Source organism: Haliaeetus leucocephalus, unplaced genomic scaffold (assembly GCF_000737465.1).
Source record: "Haliaeetus leucocephalus isolate CR32 unplaced genomic scaffold, Haliaeetus_leucocephalus-4.0 Scaffold206, whole genome shotgun sequence".
Taxonomy (NCBI): domain Eukaryota; kingdom Metazoa; phylum Chordata; class Aves; order Accipitriformes; family Accipitridae; genus Haliaeetus; species Haliaeetus leucocephalus.
The window spans coordinates 12,669,865-12,689,274 of record NW_010972642.1 but is presented as its reverse complement, the minus strand read 5'-3'; the positions used below and the strand labels follow the sequence as shown (position 1 = coordinate 12,689,274).

The 19,410-nt window shown below is 39.4% G+C and overlaps 2 protein-coding genes across 2 annotated transcripts in view; one reads left to right on the top strand and one right to left on the bottom strand.

Annotated features, from left to right (window-relative positions):
- The window catches only part of GLT8D2 (glycosyltransferase 8 domain containing 2), a 16,457-nt gene extending 10,103 nt beyond the window's left edge, over window positions 1-6,354 (top strand). The window contains exons 7-10 of the mRNA XM_010566312.1: window positions 2,324-2,436; window positions 3,140-3,306; window positions 4,961-5,073; window positions 5,880-6,354. Coding sequence (XP_010564614.1) covers window positions 2,324-2,436; window positions 3,140-3,306; window positions 4,961-5,073; window positions 5,880-6,052 — 566 coding nt within the window. The 3' untranslated portion in view covers window positions 6,053-6,354. The remainder of the gene's footprint in view (window positions 1-2,323; window positions 2,437-3,139; window positions 3,307-4,960; window positions 5,074-5,879) is intronic.
- Window positions 6,355-6,612: 258 nt separating this feature from the next.
- On the bottom strand, window positions 6,613-17,950 carry TDG (thymine-DNA glycosylase). Its single transcript, XM_010566311.1, has 9 exons — window positions 16,891-17,950; window positions 13,533-13,762; window positions 12,954-13,023; window positions 11,437-11,572; window positions 11,275-11,357; window positions 11,082-11,176; window positions 9,366-9,537; window positions 8,949-9,077; window positions 6,613-8,835 (listed from the first exon to the last, which is right to left on the bottom strand). The coding sequence occupies exons 1-9, from the start codon at window positions 16,982-16,984 to the stop codon at window positions 8,696-8,698; spliced, it is 1,149 nt and encodes a 382-aa protein (XP_010564613.1). The 5' UTR covers window positions 16,985-17,950; the 3' UTR covers window positions 6,613-8,695.
- Between the last annotated feature and the right edge of the window lie 1,460 nt (window positions 17,951-19,410).

The window sequence follows — 19,410 nt, the reverse complement described above, 5'->3', positions numbered from 1 at the left end:
AACCCCAGCACCATATGAGCTGCTATGAAGAAAATTAACTCTATCCTAGCCAGGCTCAGAACACAGGGACAACAAAACCATTTTACCTGTCCGTGTTAAACATTAAAGGGATGTTCTGATGAAAATTTCATTTGGAAGGGACTGAGAATAACGAGTATAACTATAATAAACTTTTTGGCCTAAATTAATCTTTGCTGTAAGAACATTAAGATCAGTGACTTTACACGTGACAAAAGTATAATTTAATTCTCCACTGCTTCTCTGCACCTTTTTATGGTTTTGTCTCTTTAGTGGCAGATTTCAGAACATCTGCTCTTAAAGGGGCCGCTATTAGCTGCTTTATAAAATATGATTAATCTGCTCTGCCTGTCTCATTTTAATTTGCAATAGACTTCATATCACAGTTTTTCAACATATGTGTTTCCAGTGGTTATCTCTGCTTTTTGGTTTTGTTGTTCTGTCTGTCATCAATGGGCAACAGCAATATTTAACTCTTTGAAAGGTTCTTAAAGTCTTCATTTACAATCCAGTTTCATGAGCACTTTAAGCTGAGCCCACCACTTCCCTTGCATCCCTCCTTGTACCTGCGCAGGCATTCACCAGAAGCATGATTACTTTCAGCCTGAATTAGTGCCCTGGCAGGAATCAAGGCAATGTGGCTAGGAGAAGAGGGAAGGTAGGACTTTCTCTTTCATTAGGGGTGTCAGCTTATGTCATCTGGTAGTGTTTCTGGAGCCACAGGATAAAGGTGCCGTTTCACATTACAGCTTATGGTAGGCTGCTGCTGACAAAAGTGGCCTCTCCTGTCCCCAGGCAGCTCCTGTTACTTCTGTCATATCTACAGTTGTGCAGCTGCAGATTAAGCTGATTCAGCTGGCTGACCTGACAGAAGACTAGCGGTACAAAAAAACCTCCCAAAACCTAAACCCCAACCTTTTTTTAAAAAAAATTTTTTTTTCCCCTTTGCTTCAGCCAGCCTATTTTGCTTACCCTTGGGCCACACAATCACAGGGCCCAGAAAAGGGGAATAGAGATGGACTTGTGGGAGTGAGGCAGGAAGGAGGGAGACTGTTCTGGCAGCCGGTCCCTGTGTCTTAGCTATAATATGAGTCTGTGCTCTCTTGTCAGATGTCTCTGCAATCGGAGTGAATGAGACTTCTGACAGGATAAGGAGTAAATGGGGTTTTCGGGCTTTAACTTTGGGATAATTTATTTGTTGGTCATTGCTTTTCGCAAAGCAATAAAAATGAAACATACTGAACTTGGGGTGTCAGCCCAGAATTGTTTGGTTTGATTTTTTTAATTTCTTTTTCTGCTTTTTCTCTTGAAAAGCAGAAGCTATTTAGAATCAGGGGAAAATACTTAGCAAGGCATGTTGATCTTCAACAATTAAGTATCCCATTAATTCAAATTCTATTTCTTGGTGGGACATGAGTTGTAAACCAAGTTTTCCAACCAGCTGATGAGTTCAGACAAATAAATAATCTCTGCTTATTTCATAAATAGTAGTTCCAGTGTTTGCAGTAAAGAGAATGGTTTTGGTTACTAGTCTTTTTAATGGGCTCACCTCAGGCTACTGGGCCATATGTGGCCTTCCAGGATAATTCATCTTACCTGTGACTGACGCATGCCCAGCAGCAAAGCTGGTAGCTGTAGGAGGTTTGGATGCAGACTCGCTCAATTGCTGTGGCAGCGCTGTGCTTCCCACCTGCCCTGAAACTGTTCTGGCACATTGTGGGTACCCGCTAGCCAGGTGATGAGTGACATACCATGCGTTACGTTATTTCCCTCCACCAGGAAGGAGTTGTGTGGTCTGTGAAGCCAGCAGGGATGGTCAAGTGTGACAGGCACATGTCAACTGGCCAGTGCTGGGAATCCGAGTACCTTACTAGGAGGTATAAACACAGTAACACCGGGAAAAACCTGATCTGTGCAAGAGATTGAAGTGGCACTTCTGTGGGACTTGAAGAGGCTCAGAAAAGTTGCCTTCCCTCCCTCTCCAAAGGCAAGCTCTGTGAATGCAGAACTTTGTAACCAGGCTTCTTAACAGTGTAGTCAGCTTCTGCTGTAGCTGATTTTGGATGTTCAGACCAAAATATGTATTGAATACTGATGATAACATCTAAAGATAGACCTTAGACATCCAGGTACAGGACTCAGATTTGAAAATTGTCCCATATTACAAAATTCAGCCTTTATCAATATCTGGGCTATCCCCTAAAATTGGTATGTTCATAAACAACATATATGAGAACAGCAGTTATCCTATCAACTCTGTAGCAGTGAAGTATGTTTCTTATGCTTTTGACCTTTCTGTAATCAGGTGACATCCAGGAACTCTATGACACTAAGTTAGCTCCTGGACATGCTGCAGCTTTTTCAGATGATTGTGATCTGCCTTCTACACATGAAATGGTTAGAAGTGTAGGGATGCAGGTAAGATGCCATTTTAGAATTCTAATAACAAATGTATTTACCCACAAATGTAAGATGTTTTTATACATTTTCCCCAAAGTGAAAGTTTTTTTTTTTTTTTTTTTTTTTGATAGCTTTGTAATAGTTTTGCAGGTAATTAAGAATTACTTTTTGTGGTAACTCTGTGATGCCATGCAGAGTTGTTTCCTGTAATGATTTAAATCTCTATTGTTCTTTGGAGTCTACTGGATTATGTTTGGTATTTTGTTATCAGTAGATCCTGAGCACTTATGGAACACCTAATGAAGACAGAATATATGAAATTTGTAGTAGTCAAATAGGGAATGAAAGTTAGGAAAACAAGTTCAAAGTCTAGTTCCTGAGCTGAGTTCCCCAGAATTGTCGGTGAGTCCCTCTGGCATTACAGCTGTACAAAGCGTGATGCTACATCATTTAGAGTAAGCTACAGAAAGACAAACACGTGGCGAGGGAAGAGCGTTATCAAACTCCCATGGAACAATACTGTGGAAAATAGTAACTGAGTAGCTGGAAGTATCCTGCCTTTCAGCCTTGTGTCATGTGGAAATCAAGACAGGTAACCATCATCTAGAAACTCAGCTTTGGGAGCAAGTATTTAGTCTCCATGTGAGTGGTAGAGAGATGCATTTACACTTATCTTTATAGAGATTCATAGGGGATAAACATACTTTTTTTTATTTCTTAGAACACGTACATGGGATTCCTGGACTACAGAAAGCAAGCGATTAGAGATCTTGGCATCAGCCCCAGCACCTGCTCCTTTAATCCTGGAGTAATTGTTGCTAACATGACTGAATGGAAACATCAACGGATTACAAAGCAGTTGGAAAAGTGGATGCAAAGAAATGTAGAGTATGTGCAGAAATCTAGCTTGGCACTTTACTTTTAATACTCAGTTTACAGTTTTCTGTTTAAAAGCTCTTAGAAGTTCTTTAACTCTAGATAGTCTGTCTTTGGGATCTCATCAAGCAAAGTAACTCATGTTCCAGAACTTCTGTCTGCTTAAATCTGACCAATTGTGTACCAGGAAATGGCCACCTGGAATTTTAGTCTGGTGTTTAATCAGAAACCACACTTAATCCTGAGGGACACTGAGAACATGTGGTTCTTCTTTTGGGTGAGCGACCTCACTTGGGATCAAGCCACTTAGGATCTTCCCTTCCTGAGGCTGGCTTAAAGGAGGAGGAATGTTTGTTTGTGTGGGGTCTCTCCAGTTGTAATGTCAGCCAAACTGTAATTGGACACCATATTTCTTAAATACCAACACAAAACACTTCTTTTTCTATAGATGAACCAAATTTGACATGAAAGATAACCTTTTTGGCATTGACCACAAGTCATGACACCATGAAACAATCACTGTTCCTTTTTTATGTTAGTTGACTGTTAACCTGCATTTGCAAACTTGACATTTATTTTCTTTTTCTGCAAAGGGTTAAATTTAAATTTAGTAAGGCTAAACTGAAACTGAATAGCTTGCGCTGTTGGACTATGTCCATTACTTGTTAGTTTCAGAGGTGAACAGAGGAGAGACGCAAATGATAAGCATGTGAAAGAATGAAAAGCCAAGTGTCTTTTACTCTGCTTACGTAACATATCCTGACAAGCTATTGCTGTGCTTTTTACAAGTTTGAAAAAACTCCATGAATATTACTGCAAATTTTATCTAAGAAGTTGATTTTATACCTTGATAACACATTCATGTTCCTTTTAGATGGATTTTGAAATGACAGTGAAATAAATTGCTTAGCAGTTGAAACCCGGTTTTGAGGGGAGGTTAGGAGTTTTTTGTTCTGTCGCCTCTAAGCATCTCCCGGCACTTCCCAGGTTTCCTCCTTGTTGGGCTGGTGGGTGGCACAGTGTCCCGTAGCTGGGGTGGCTTTGCCCACGTGCCAACTGACCAGCCAGGCCTCAAGCACGCTGCAGCCAGACATCTGGCTGTGACCTCCTAATGCCTCTCCTTACAGCGATTTGGCTTGATCCAGCCCTGGATTTATCACAAAATTCTTAGGAAATCAGTATCCTTTAGATGTTAGTTTATACTAACTAGACTTTGGCAAAACTGATTTGAAGTTAATTTATGGGTCTAAAAGCTGGGGGAGGGGAGAATGGGGAATTAAGAGGGAATGAAACACATGGAAACATGTACATTTTCTTAAGATACCAGGCTAAAATGTTTGGTTCCTTTCTGTTAACAGCTTTTCTTCTACTGTAAACTTCGTCAGCCTTGTAGACTATAGGTGGTGTGCAGAAGTAATTGGCATCATGTTGGGTCTGACTCCCATTTTCCCATCACCAAAGCAGTGATTTACTCAACAGGGACTGGAGTTGCAAATACAAGCAATTAACAGCATTAGGAGGGAGTATGATGAAAACTGGTCTATTCAACATGATTTTGAATTTTGCCATAATACTTAACTTTTTAATCTTCTGTCTTTTGTACTAGATTCTTTGCTTGAGATTTTGAATGTTTTCTTTTTTTTTTCTTTTTTTTTTCCTTTTGTAGGGAAAACCTCTACAGCAGCACCCTTGGGGGAGGCGTGGCAACCTCTCCAATGCTGATTGTTTTTCATGGAAAGTATTCCACTATTAATCCTATGTGGCACATAAGGCATCTTGGTAAGTTCAACTTCCCACTGTTTGCAGCTGGAACTAAATAAAGTGAACCGTTTGTAAGATTCCAGTATAGGACCTTAGGTTACTTTACCTCAGTGCATTACTTTATACCTCAGATCCACAGTATGTAATCCCTGCCTCCCCCAACACGCCTTAGTCCTGCTGTCTTCAGGGTAGGGCAGAATGTGGGGCTTCCCCACGGGTGTCACTGTGCAAATTTCTTAACAGGTCAAGCAAACAAAATAGTTGCATCCCCTGCAAAAACCCCAAACCCTAATAGTCATTAAATTGGATAAAAAAAGGAAAAAACCCAAATACCAAGGACAAAGCTACATGTTTGAAGACCAGTTAACCTATATTGTCATAAACTACGGAAAGAATATATGGAAGATCTGAATATAGCTAGAGACTGAAAAAATCAGACACTCTTTTAGTAGGCACAGTGGAAGAAGATGGGATACCTGTAGGATGTAGTTACCTTTCACCTGGGAATGGTGAATTATCCTGGGAAAAAGATACAATGGCTTAGCTGGTATAGTAAAATGAATAGTAAAAATTTTTTTTTTTTAACCCCAGCTATGCCAAGAATTTAAAAGTGTTGAGAGAGGAAAATTACTGAGATTTTTTGCTGATGCAGCATTAGAGGCATGAAGCTGAAAAAAGCTACTCTTATACAACTAGTTGTCGATTAATAGGTGAAACCGTACTAATCAGACTTCTTAAACAAATAACTGACTTTACCTCACTCTATAGGGTCTTCCATTATTAAAACCAGGATTTTTAATTTTTTTTTAAATCTACCCATACAGGTTGGAGTCCTGATACCCATTACTCAGAGCGTTTTCTTCAGGAAGCTAAATTACTTCATTGGAATGGGAGATACAAACCTTGGGACTATCCCAGTGTTCACACTGATCTCTGGGAACACTGGTTTATTCCTGACCCTTCGGGGAAGTTCAAATTAACTCGTCCCGATAGCTGATACTGAAACCACTTAAATGCATCCATACACTATGTTTTGCAGTATGTAATAGTTTGAGATGCAACATGTTGTATAATTAACTGATTTTAGAAAACTAAGTATTTGTTAAATGTATGAATAAACGACCATCAGTTTTGTGTGCCTATGGCTGGAGAGGGAGGCTGGAGTGACAGTTACACAGTGCAGAGTATCTTGACTTTTATGTAAGGCGAGGAAACAAGTTTGCTTGAGAATTAAGTGTTTTCATTAAACGTTTACAGAGGTGAAATTCAGTGCCAGGCAGTGTGTTTTAATGTAAGGTCTTTATAAATAAGACTCCAGTGTCTGCTGGTAGAAAAACCTACACAGGAAATACTTGCAGTATTACACACATGGCGTCTTTAGTTGTCTAGCCCACATTAAACAGCCCAAAATGAAAACTTACACAGCATTTTAACGAGTAGAGTTCTGCTGCATGGTGACTCTGTTTTGTAGTGTTTCTGTGTATTACATTTTCTGTTGTGTGTTTAGACCCCTGCGAGCAAGATGCAAAAGCACATTCGAAGACACTGCAATACAATTCCTGATTTTATTGTGAAACATTGATAGATTTAAGACAGATTAAGAACTTTTGTATTACTGTAATGAAAAGAGCACCAGTTCTGAGGGAGTACACATAGGATTGCAATATTTAGTGAAACGGTCATTGTACACTTAACTGTATTTTATACCTAGATAACCTAGTAGGTGACTCTGTTAAAGAGACCTTGCCCTTCTCATCAAACAGGATAGCCTTACAGTAGTTATATCCTACTGTGCTACATATTCAGCAGTGCTAATTACATGCTTCTAGTTTTGTTGAAAAATAAAATTGAATTGTAACAAATCCCTGATGCAAGATACTTTGAGCACCTGCAGGAAAACGTCCATGTAAACAGCAATACATGATACAGTACACTTTAAATAACAGACAAGACAAGTCCTATACCTTTTTGACAATATACTGAACAGCTTTATGCTGAAGCTAATAAACACAATCAGAACCATAATGCACACTTTCTTGATTTAAGACGCTCAGAATTAAGCCACATAATTTGGGAAGAAACTGTAAACATCATGCCTGCCTCACAACAGGTTGACAGTGTGTGATCTCGGCGAGAGCTGTTACAGCAGGATTAGAATCTACACTAACTAGTTACACTCAATGCATGAGAACTATCACTGGCTGTGAGGAAAGGATAAAACACACCAGTACAGGAATCTCTGACCAGTGTGGATTCTGGAGATACTGTTTGTATCTATTTTTCAAGTATATGAAGCACCTACTGTCATAAGATCATCAAAACTTTAATGTTTTGATCAGCTTATTGCTTTTACTTCATCTCTTCCTCATGATAAAGAGGGAAAGATGATGGTTAGGCACAAGCATGGAATCACCTTTCTCAGTCACTAATATTGGCCAAAAATGTGTATTGTTTAAGCAAGTTCCTCAGAAGAGAGCAGCAGTTTCTAGAGCTGACTTCCTATTCATGGAACAACTGCCCTTACATGTAACTTAGTATTTTTTACTTGTAAGAGGAATATGGAGAGCACCCTCTAAGGTCTTACAGATTGAAGAGAACTGAATGTTAAAAACTGCTAAATCGCAAACCTCTTCCACTGAATGTTAAAACCTGCTAAACTGCAAACCTCTTCCACCCTGTGCTGATCCTACCTGATGTAAACAATGTAGCTGTATGTGATTTTTTGGAATATGGTCTTTCAATTCCCTGCAATGTAGTCTGTTCAAAGGGGTTGTCTCCTCCTAAAGGTCAGGTGAAGAGACTAATCACACAGAAATGACTGAGAGTTGAAATGCCACAGAATTCAAGAACCACCATTGTCGGTTGTTTTTTTTAAAAGGAATTCCAGTTCCTTACATTGGAATTTAAGGGGGAAAGAGATGGATTGGTAGGGACATCTTACCCTAAGACAGCTCAGCTAGACTATTTAGGCCCTGTCCTGTGCGACACAAATTTTCCTCCCCAGTGCTGTGACCTGAGGTGATGTCTCCACTCCTTTAATCCTGAATACGGTCCAATCACTAAACAGACAGAGCGCGCTCTTCCCACCCAGAAAATACTCAGTACTCACAGCTGCAGAACACAACTCTCTGCGCTTTTAAAGAAAGTAAAAGGGAGACTTAAAAAGCACAATTTGCTTAACTGTGCATGATTAAAAACACCACTTCATGAAAGATAAGGGTACACTTCCCATTTTCCCCTCTGGATATAAAAGGATTATGAGATATCCAAATATTGATGCATCAGTAAAAAGTATACTGCTGCTGTTACTACTACATTATGATTTATGGAATAAAATTAACGCCCCAAAGAAATCTCAGCAAATGAGAAAGCAATTTGTCAAAAACTGCAAGAAATGGTATACATTAAATATAAAACTCATATACAAAAAAGGGCTAACTTTTTTTTAAAAAGTTTGGACAGTTCCTTAAAATTATCTAGTTCATTGATTTGAGCCTACCACACACTTACTTTGGACTATAATAAAATAACTAAGGGAGATAAAATACTATTAAAATGCTTCAGTTGGAGAACCGAGGTACCGATCTTGATCACTGCATTAAAACTGCAGCATGTATGCGTAGCGGAGAAGAAACAGCTCTTACGCACTGCTTCCCTCTTCTTCCCGTGTCATACCAGCACTGAACTCTGGAATCTGGTCTGCAAAGGACTGTGTCATCCATTGTCCATTAGGAACTTCACCGAAGGACGACCCCTCACAGTACTGTGGATTGCTTGCTGCTAAAACAAACAAAAAATAATAAAATACAGTTTTTAAAATGCAGTTGATACCACTAAATATTTGTTCATAAGTCACGGCTTACAGACTGAATGCCCCAAGCACCGCACTTTACCGGTTCCATTTGAAGAGAAACTGCACTGTTCACTTTCGTATGGCGCACGATCACAGTAAGCTCCTCCATATGCTGCTTCATAACCTGGATCGTACTTTTCTTCTTTGACAGCCATCTTTTTAGCATCCTCTGTCGAAAGAGAAGACCTCAAGTATTAATATTCAGAACAAAAATGATCAAAGAGCATTTTTATCGGAGAACACTTAAAAAACCAAGATAATCCCTGCTCCCCTTACATAATTAAGACGGTACTAAAAAGAGAGCGGACTCTGTAATTCTACACCACACGATTTAGAGAAGATGGCACATCTGCCCCCTCCCCTTAAACTCCTTCTTTCTTCTTGCTTGGGAAACTGCTAGTTGCATTGTACACTACACTAACATTTTAATAAAGGATTAACAAAATAACCACTATACCTTGTGCAAGTTGCAAGTCAAATGTGTACTGCACCTCCTGCACCTCTGTGTTTGGTGCGATGCCTTTCAGTTGGTCCCTTAAGTCTTTCAGCTTTATGTAATAATGAACTTTGTCTTGTGCACGAGGAAACTGAGCACATCTTGCACTGGATGACGGCATAACGTAGCAGAGCTTGAGACAAGAGCAAGAAAAATAGCATTACTGGTCCCCGAGCTATATTTAGTGCATTGAGAATAACTTAACAGTTAAGCTCACTGTTTTAACCCTTTGTAGAAACTTCAACTAATGCCACAGGAGGTTGTGGAAGAGGATAAAAGGAGTCTTTCATTTTTCTTGGCCAGCTAGATGTCTTGCCCTAAAGAGAGGGGCCAATTACCAGCTGCTGAAGCAAGGACAATTTTCACCAGTTGTTTATGTGCTGCGGGAGAAGCAGCAACAGTATGCGTTACAAGAAGTGCAATTTACAAGTGTATGCCCGAGAGTGGAGCACACTCGAGAGCTCCCTGAGCAAGCAGAGCTCTGAGCCAGAAAGTCCACAGAGGAGTACGTGACAGCATGCCAACACCCCAAACCAGTGAGGGAGGCATCACAGGTTAATTAGCCTGGCTTCTTCGCCAAGGGCGCCTGCATCACACTTGCCAGGGTTTGAAACACCGGAGTTAGCGTGGTTGAAGCTAACTTCAGCGTCTCTATCTCTGCCAACAGCCCTAACTAAGGACACAAAGTTAGTTCAGGAAAAAGGAACTGTATCCAATACTTTTATTACCGTGCAGTATTTAAGAACAAGTACTAGTAAAGAGGACTATTTATCTTTCTTACAAATGCATCTACTGCGGAAGTTTTTAAGAGCTACTTAAGAAGCAAGCACTTTATCACCAACAGTTCCTCAGGCTCTGATGGCAACACTTCACCTTCAGAGAAGAACAGCTTAAACCGAGCTTAAACTTGCAGCCCTAGTAGCTTGGGATAGAAATAAAAACAAACTTTTGAACTGACAAGGTAATGAAGCTTTGGAATAAGCTACCTTGGTAGGTAGTGTAATTGCCTTTGCCTTAACCTGTTTATAACGACAGGTTAAACAAACCTATTTGTGATAATACATAGCTGGTCTCTTGAGATACCTTCCAGCATTAGATGTCTGACTAATGCACTCTGCATCAAACTGCTTGCTTTATCTTAAGCGTCCAACTTCATTTCAGGCTGCAAATCAGCTTAAGAAGACTGAGTCTGATGGAAGTGCTTGGGCATGCCCAGATCCAGTAACGCTGTAGCTGTAGTAATAGCGCAACGATGGACTTGCCATTCTTCCTCCCCTGCTGTGGCACTACTAGCACCATGGTCATGTTCGGTATCAAAAGTTCAGTAATACAAACATAGAGGGAACTGGACACAGAAAATCAGATGAAAGTAGATGACAGTTACCATAAAAGCATGTATGTTTTATTCATATTTCAGATAGTCCTCAGAGAACGCACTAACCTACTAACCATAATCCACCATTTCCCAAATAAAGTCTGCAAGTCTGAAGCAGCTGCATTAAAGATGTGCCTGAAAATTGCACTATTTCCCTTTCTCTATTTAAGTAAAAGCCCTTTGCATCACATGTACTTTGAGCAAACTTTGACATTATTGTGTGTGCAAATCCTGAGACTTTGTTAGTTTTGAAATACTCAAAATGGAGTGACCTGTTTTTGTTTCTCAGTATCAATACTTACAGTTTCTGTATCTGGCACTTTGTGTGGCTGCAGTCCAAATTCTAGGTTCTTAACTTTTATTCCAAAAACTTCTCTACTAAAAATTTCATAAATACCTAAAATGAAAAGAAGATAGGATAAGTGGGCAAAAACAAACAAACAAACAAAAAAGGCTACTGACAGAACAAATTAATTTAAAAGTCAAGGTTCTCACATTTTCCATTGAAAGCTGCTATACGAGGTTTATACTTCTGTAACTTCTGCATCAGAATTCGACCTCCTTCCCGAAACTCTTTGCTAAAAAAGAAAGTACTCAAAATTATAATCACACCTATTAATTCATTAACAAGCACAATATTCCCCCTTGTTACCCTACCTGGAGAGGTCTTTGCTTCCAGGTGTTGTCCTTTCAACCATGTTTGTAAATCCAATCCCATATTTATGTGGCAAGGTGTGGTCATCCATATGGTTCAGCTGTTCATTACTTAGACCAGACATGAACAGACACTTCCCTGTGAAGCAGGAAGATACACATTTGCCTTTTTCTAAGGAAGAGAAAACAAAACCAAAAAAACCTCCTCGACTATCAGAGTACTGGAATGCTAAAGGGAGAATCTATATTAACAGAGCATCAATTAATTTGGGAAGAGTATTGCCCTATCCAGAAAAGTTTAAAAGAGCCAAAAATTACTTGTATCTACTGCAAGAGGATAGAAAATCCCTAGTGAACAACAGGAATTCCTCACCATGATCCTGTGTATCGAAACCAGTCTTTTATTCCAAAAGTTCAGTACAGAGCTTTAGATTTTGCTATTCGCTTAAGCAGGCAGGGAATGTGACCAATATGGATTTTCATGGGAAAGAACATGGCAAACACAATGTGTCAGCTTTCTTTAACAACCTTGCTATTGCTTCTCCTTGCACTGGGCCTCTCTGACAGAACCCGTTGACATCATATATTCATATTTAGCATATCAAAGTATAGTTTGAGTGATGTGCACTGCCAATCTCTCAAGCACAAATTAACCACAGCTAGCTCCTAATGATTCCAGAAAGTTACAAACACATGGATTTGTCAGAGCATGCATATCTGGTCTGTTTCTTGGTAAAGGAGGCTATTAGACTGGCTAGTCTGCAGAACGCTATAGAGAAATAACCCAAGCCTGGTTTACAAGTCTGCTGAACACCAGAAGCATTTTGGCTGGAGTATCACAGGGCTGCTAATTAGCCCATGTGGGAGCTCCATACTACCACAGCTGGAATGGCTCCCAGTATGCAAAACAGAGCATTTCAACAGAGTTCAGGTATGATTTTTTTTTTTTTTATGAGAACATGCTGCAGAAAATGTTACTTAAATGGGAAAACACCTAGGAAAAAAAATCTGTCTGGTGAATCAGGTATGCTCGACGCATATGCCTGCTGGGAAAGGGCAATGGTTCTTGCTTTTTCATCAGTTAGAGAGCTTGTTTAGAGGACATGAATAAAGGCAAACAGAAGAGGGCTTGCTGAAATGCATTTTTGGGAAAACGTGTGTAGTTTTGTATCAGAAATTGATGCCTATTGACTTACCCTTGATAACTCAAGTACTAGAGATTTAATTTTTATTCCTTATGTTGTTTACTAATACACCAAGAAATATACCTGTATTTACATGACAATTCTAAACCTGCATTGAAAGTCACTGGTTATTCATCTTTTATTCCTTTTTATTTATGGTATTTTACTGAAGTAGTTATGGGATTTAAATCACTCTTGGATGGTTAAAAGGAAAATCCCTCTCTGCATCCAAAAAAAGAAAGCAAAAACCAAAACCCAAACCAGTTTAATTAAAATGCCACAAGTTCTAACAAAGTTCTGCAAATTCTGTAAGAAGAAAGGAAAACAAAAACGTACAAAAATGGTTTCCAGGTCCAGGGTAATGATGTCCTTTGTAAGCTGCCATCAAGCCAGGGTTTATGCCAATCTACAAAGATACCAGTCCATTTTAATGATGAGAACGTGGCTTGCTAGTCAGGAATTTAATAAAGTTACAGTAAGGACACTTATTCAACTCTCTTTAAGTTACTGTCAATAAACAAAACTGTGTTAAAATGGTACCTCTCATCATTTAAAAAAAAAATTGACAATTTTATAGCAGTGTCTCATTTAGATGTGCAATGTCAAAAGAGCAGCTCAGTGTGTTTTATGGCCACCAGTGTAGCACTTCCAGTAAATAAAGTGTCAAGTAACGGTCTCTCATGACTATGTATTATACGGAAGCCTTAGATTTCTCAGAAATTAGAACAATGTTAGTATGATTTTTAACAGAAAATGCAAAGCAGCTCTACACACAGGAAACAGTTTATATACTTTATCTTGCAAGATCTTGCCATATAAGCAGTATAGGTAAGTAAGCAGAAAGAATGTAAATCATAACCAGTGAGTACAGACTATTCACTTTTCTACCTAATCTTATAACTGCAAGTTACTTACTATTACAATGTCCAGATCAAAGGTCAAAATATCAGGTAAAGTCTTGGTCAGAAGTTCAGCTTCAGATACACCATTGAAACGGTCCACTTTTCTTTTGACTTTAAAAGTATCTGTGATCTTTTCTTGTTTGCCTTTTGACTTGGCTGATTTTTCTTTTTTAGCAGCAGGCTTTTTGGGTTGCTTTGGCTCAGTTGCTTTGGCTTTTCTTTTCCTTCCTCCTTTTTTAACTTCTGAAACACACAGCAAATATCCTTTTTGTACATTTCTAATGTTGCAGTGTGGATATTCAAAAAGACTGAGCTAAATGTATGGGTACAAAAAGAAATCAGACAGATAAATTTACCTTTGAAATTCATTAATTTAAACAATTATCAGATGAATCTTGGTTTTGCAGGCTTAACAGAACTAGCTTGGGTGCATCTGCTCCACAGACACACACACACTACTAGCAGGCAACTACGCTGAATTAGGATACAAACTGAGAATAACCTCATGACTAGGTTATGTTGTTTACATCAAAGCTTAGGTTCCGAGGAATGCGACTGTAAGTTCTAGTCTGCTGTTCACACTTCAGCTTCTAAATATGAAAGTTGCTTGTTACAGATTACATAACATGTTGGAAGGAACAGAACAGCATGTCAAAAGCAGAAAGTCTCAAGGATTACCTATAGTGTAAGGTATAAGCTCATCAGGAACACAAACATACAGGCTGAACGCTACATAAGCTATTCACAATTTACTGTTTACAGAATAGATACTGTCCAGTGCACCATATAGCTAGGTAACGAGACCTTCAGGATCTCAATTTGAATGAATTACACCAAACATGAATTTTTATTTACAAAATGCAAACATGAAGTAGTCACTGTTCACTCATTTAAAACTTCCTCATCTTCTGGCCCTTAAAGCTTAGAGATTCAAGCAGCACAGATACTGGTCACGACATGACCACCCAGTGATTGCTCTCTATCCTGGTTCATTAATAATGTCAAGCTGCAGAACACGGCTTGAAAAAACATGAAAACATATTTAGCAGCAATCAGCAAAGAGCCAAAGTAATCCATTACTTAAAAAGTGAGACTTCATCTTATTTTCAAAACTTCTAGATGAAAATCTCCCTCACGTAAGAAATAAATACGGTGGATACCAGGGCACTGCTCTAAGTCTGCAAACTTTTTTTGGGCTGTTCTTGTAAGAAAGCTGAGTGCAAACAAAAAGGAGGACAAAAGTCATGTGAAATTCCCACTGCATCATTGCAGCGACTGCTTTGGAAAGCCTTAAGTAACAGTACTCGAGCTACAGTCTAGCTACAATGAAGAAGGGACTAGAAGGGTGCAGACTTGGCGAGGCACATAAGCAGCTTTTCTTTCCTACCCCTTGGAAGAGTTAGCAGGTTTTTCATGTGACGGCAAAATGCCACAGATACTCTGACTGCTCCGAGTTGGATGTTGTCGTGGTTTAACCCCAGCCAGCAATTAAGCACCACACAGCCGCTCACTCACTCCCCCCCCATCCAGTGGGATGGGGAAGAAAATCGGGAGAAGAAGTAAAACTTGTGGGTTGAGATAAGAACGGTTTAATAGAACAGAAAAGAAGAAACTAATAATGATAATGATAACACTAATAAAATGACAACAGTAGTAATAAAAAGATTGGAATGTACGAATGATGCGCAGGGCAATTGCTCACCACCCGCCGACCAACACCCAGCCAGTCCCCGAGCGGCGAATCCCTGCCCCCCACTCCCCAGTTCCTAAACTAGATGGGACATCACATGGTATGGAATACACTGTTGGACAGTTTGGGTCAGGTGCCCTGGCTGGGCATGAGAAGCTGAAAAATCCTTGACTATAGTCTAAACACTACTGAGCAACAACTGAAAACATCAGTGTTATCAACATTCTTCACATACTGAACTCAAAACATAGCACTGTACCAGCTACTAGGAAGACAGTTAACTCTATCCCAGCTGAAACCAGGACAGACGTATTTCAAATGAGGCAGGATAATGTTCTCCTAACTCTCATGCTGATCAGGGACCTACCAACCAGACACTGTCATGAAAGATGAACAATGCCAGGGCAGCCTTTCAGAGGATAATCCTAGAAATTTTACTTTTTTCATTCCATCAGGTGGCTGGACTCCATATCTTTGCCTTTCATATATGCTCCTGTAAATTTCACACACATATTTGGTAAATCTTCAAGCCCTGCCTTTGAAGGCCTTACTCATCTTCCAATTCTTGCAAAAATATTAGGGGACAGTTTCATAACGGAAGATTACGGTTGTCCAAAGATACTTGAAAAAGTGCAGTCAAACACTGCTCATGGTGACATCATGTCATTCAATAACAAAGCTGCAAAAGAAGCCGAACTACATAGCACTTGAGATGCATCCTAACTGTAGTGAGCAATACTGTGAATGAATTGAGCAGTTGCAACTATTTTAAACTGGAGGTCTTCTTCCTATGATTTCATCTGGCCATATATTACAACTAAAAAAAAAAAAAAAATTAAGCTTATCAAAGGATGCACTTAAACAAGCAATGTCATTGCATGATCTGGCTGACAGGGTACTTTGGTACAGACAGCTCTAACCCATATCTAAGTATGAAAAGCAAGACAAAATTCAGTGTGTGAATATTTGCTACAGAATCAGAATTTAAGCATGGCAGGGATCACTGCCTTTTTATGTGGTAAAGAGCAAGCAGAGTAACAGAACAAGGGGTGTTTTCTTGGCATGGTTATTGCAAAGTCTAATTGTACAAAGACCTAGTGGGGGAAAAGAAAGGCAGTGTACAAGTGCATAAAGCACAAAGTCCTGTCACGTACGGGACACCTTCCAGCATTGTTTGTATTTGTTTAAATAAGCTTCACTAAACCCAAACAATCCTTAGTGTATATAATTCACTATCTGTGATTACTACAACACACTAAACCACCTTTTAAACAAAAATATTTTGAATAAACAGTATTGTACTGTACTTCTCTTGCAGAAATTAACAAAAAATATTTTGAACTCAGACTTTAAAAAGAAAACTTCTCTAACATAATATTAAACCCCATAAAATCAGCTAAAAATGATACATTTATCTATTGAGACAAAAATCTGCTTTTCCTGGAGCAAGATAATTTTGTGAGATAGAACAATGTGAATACTGTCACCTGAGTTTACTTCTTATCTTTTTAATTGTCTGGTAAAAAACATTACTGAAAGAATAAAATTAATCAATACTTCCTCAGAAAGCATCAAGAAAAGGAAATCCAATACGTCCAAAGAAGCAGCTTAAGACTAATAATTTTCTTCCCCAATCAATTACTAACGTTTTAGCTCACTTAGCACAGCCCAGTCAAACTACCTTTTGGAGGCTCCTGAGCAATGTTTGGCTCTGGAATGCCCTCTAGAGTCGGCTGCTCAGTCATGATTTCCATGTTAGGCGCTGCAGTCATCATCTGATGGAATGGGAACGTGTAAAATGCTTGAGCTTGCTGAAGATACGCGTAGTATCTTAGAAAGGGAGAAAAAAAGAGACGTTGTTTATCAACAGTTTAGAAATTTAGTGATGTACAAAATAGACTGTGAACATCAATCTTTATCAAGGCTAACATGTACTGCGCTTACATTCTCCAACGACTCTATCAACAAAGCAGTAAATTATCCCAATCCACTAAGCAGTCTGACTGCTTAGCTGGCATCAGGTGATACTAAACCCAATATTAACAGTACAGTTCTCTCGCAATCCCTGTAATGTGGAAGAAACACAACATCTGTAAGTGAAGCGTACAGCTTGCCCCTTCTTTTCTGAAAAAACACTCTGTAGCACACATTACCAAGGCAAACTGTCTATCAAACGTACCGACAATTTACATACAACGCAAGTAAGTTAAAACTCTTTGGACTTCAAGTCTCCCAAGTTTCAGATTTTCTTAATGTTACATTAGTTACTTTATCTGATATGACACAGAAAGGATGAATCATTCTTGACTACAAAGCATTATGAATACATACAGCATTAGTTACTACACACATTACTAAACAGCTTTAACAAACTGTGTGGCAGATGTTGTCCAGTTACCTCACACTGGATCCCAACACAAGTACTGCACTTATTCTACATGGAAGCGTTGACACACACACGCAGATTCAGTCTCCTTCCTTGCACAAAGACATTCTGCCATATACAGCTCTTTTGCTCCACACATTTATTAGTCACATACAGCCCTCACACTCCAACACAAATTTCTGCTTCATAGTGTCATTCCCTTCTACCTACACAGCCACGTTCTTGTCCATAGATACTACTGCCATACAAGTACATAGAAAAGATTTCGTGAACAGTAAATTTTCAGGAAATAATTTTATCATCTCAAAGATATTCATAAAAATACCAAGTAATTTTTAGATATATATAAATTTGGCCAAGAAGGCCAACGGCATCCTGGCCTGTATCAGAAATAGCGTGGCCAGCAGGAGCAGGGAGGTGATTGTTCCCCTGTACTGGGCACTGGTGAGGCCGCACCTCGAGTCCTGTGTTCAGTTTTGGGCCCCTCACTGCAGGAAAGACATTGAGGTGCTGGAGCGTGTCCAGAGAAGGGAATGAAGTTGGTGAAGGGTCTGGAGCACAAGTCTTATGAGGAGCGGCTGAGGGAACTGGGGCTGTTCAGCCTGGAGAAAAGGAAGCTCAGGGGAGACTTTATCGCTCTCTACAACTACCTGACAGGGGGTTGCAGTGAGGTGGCGGTCGGTCTCTTCTCTCACAGAACAAGCAATAGGAAAAGGGAAAATGGCCTCAAGTTGCACCAGGGGAGGTTTAGATTGGATATTAGGAAAAATTTCTTCACTGAAAGCATTATCAGGCATTGGAACAGGCTGCTCATGGAAGTGGTTGAGTCACCATCCCTGGAGGTTTTTAAAAGACGTGTAGATGTGGCACTTAGGGACATGGTTTAGTGGTGGACTTGGCAGTGCTAGGTTAATGGTTGGACTCGATGACCTTAAAGGTCTTTTCCAACCTAAATGATTCTATGATTCTAAATATCTCACAAGAAGGGACCATTCTCTATTATGCAACGGGTATTTAAGAATATTTAGGAATCCCACTGTAAATCCGACTTACGCCAGAACAGCCCACAGTCTTGTGATCAGGCCACTGATTTTGGACCAAATACCTGCCCTGAATGAAGGAAAATAAATTTGAATGTAGGTCTGTCTGATTCCTGGGGAAGTTGCCTAACAAAGTCATGGGAGATTTTCAGAGTACAGTAAATACTTCAACCCCCCCTGCTGGAAGAGTTCCATTTCATATAAAATACTTGTGCAGTTGCTGAACCAAACAAAACTGATCTTCAGGTTTGTATTGGGAAACACAACTAAGACATGTAGAATCCAGTTCATAATGTAATAAATGCTTAATTACACATAGCAGAAGAACAGAGTGAATAAGAGAGATGTGAAAGCATCTAACCCAACACCAGATGTCTTCTTATTTTAGGCATATATAAAGTCCCCTTCTTGTAAAGGGAATAAAATTCGCTTTAAACACAGGAAAATTTGCACCAGATCACGGACAAGTCCTCTAACCACATGGTAAAGAGATGAAAGAGAGTTTCTACCTCTACCCCTAAGCTTCATATATGTTTTTTTAGGTCATTTTTCTTGTACGGGTTCAGAAACAGAATTTTGTATTATTGGTGTATATATTATGGAACGTTTAAATAAATATTTCCTGTTCCATGAGGAAAAGGGAGTGATTTAACCCCCCCTTCCAGTTCACGCTAGAAATGAAAGAAAAGAGAGAAGAGAAAAAGACACCCCCACTAGAACAAAAACAAATATCAAATCGCTTTCAAATCCACCTCCGCAGACGCAGGCCCCCCCC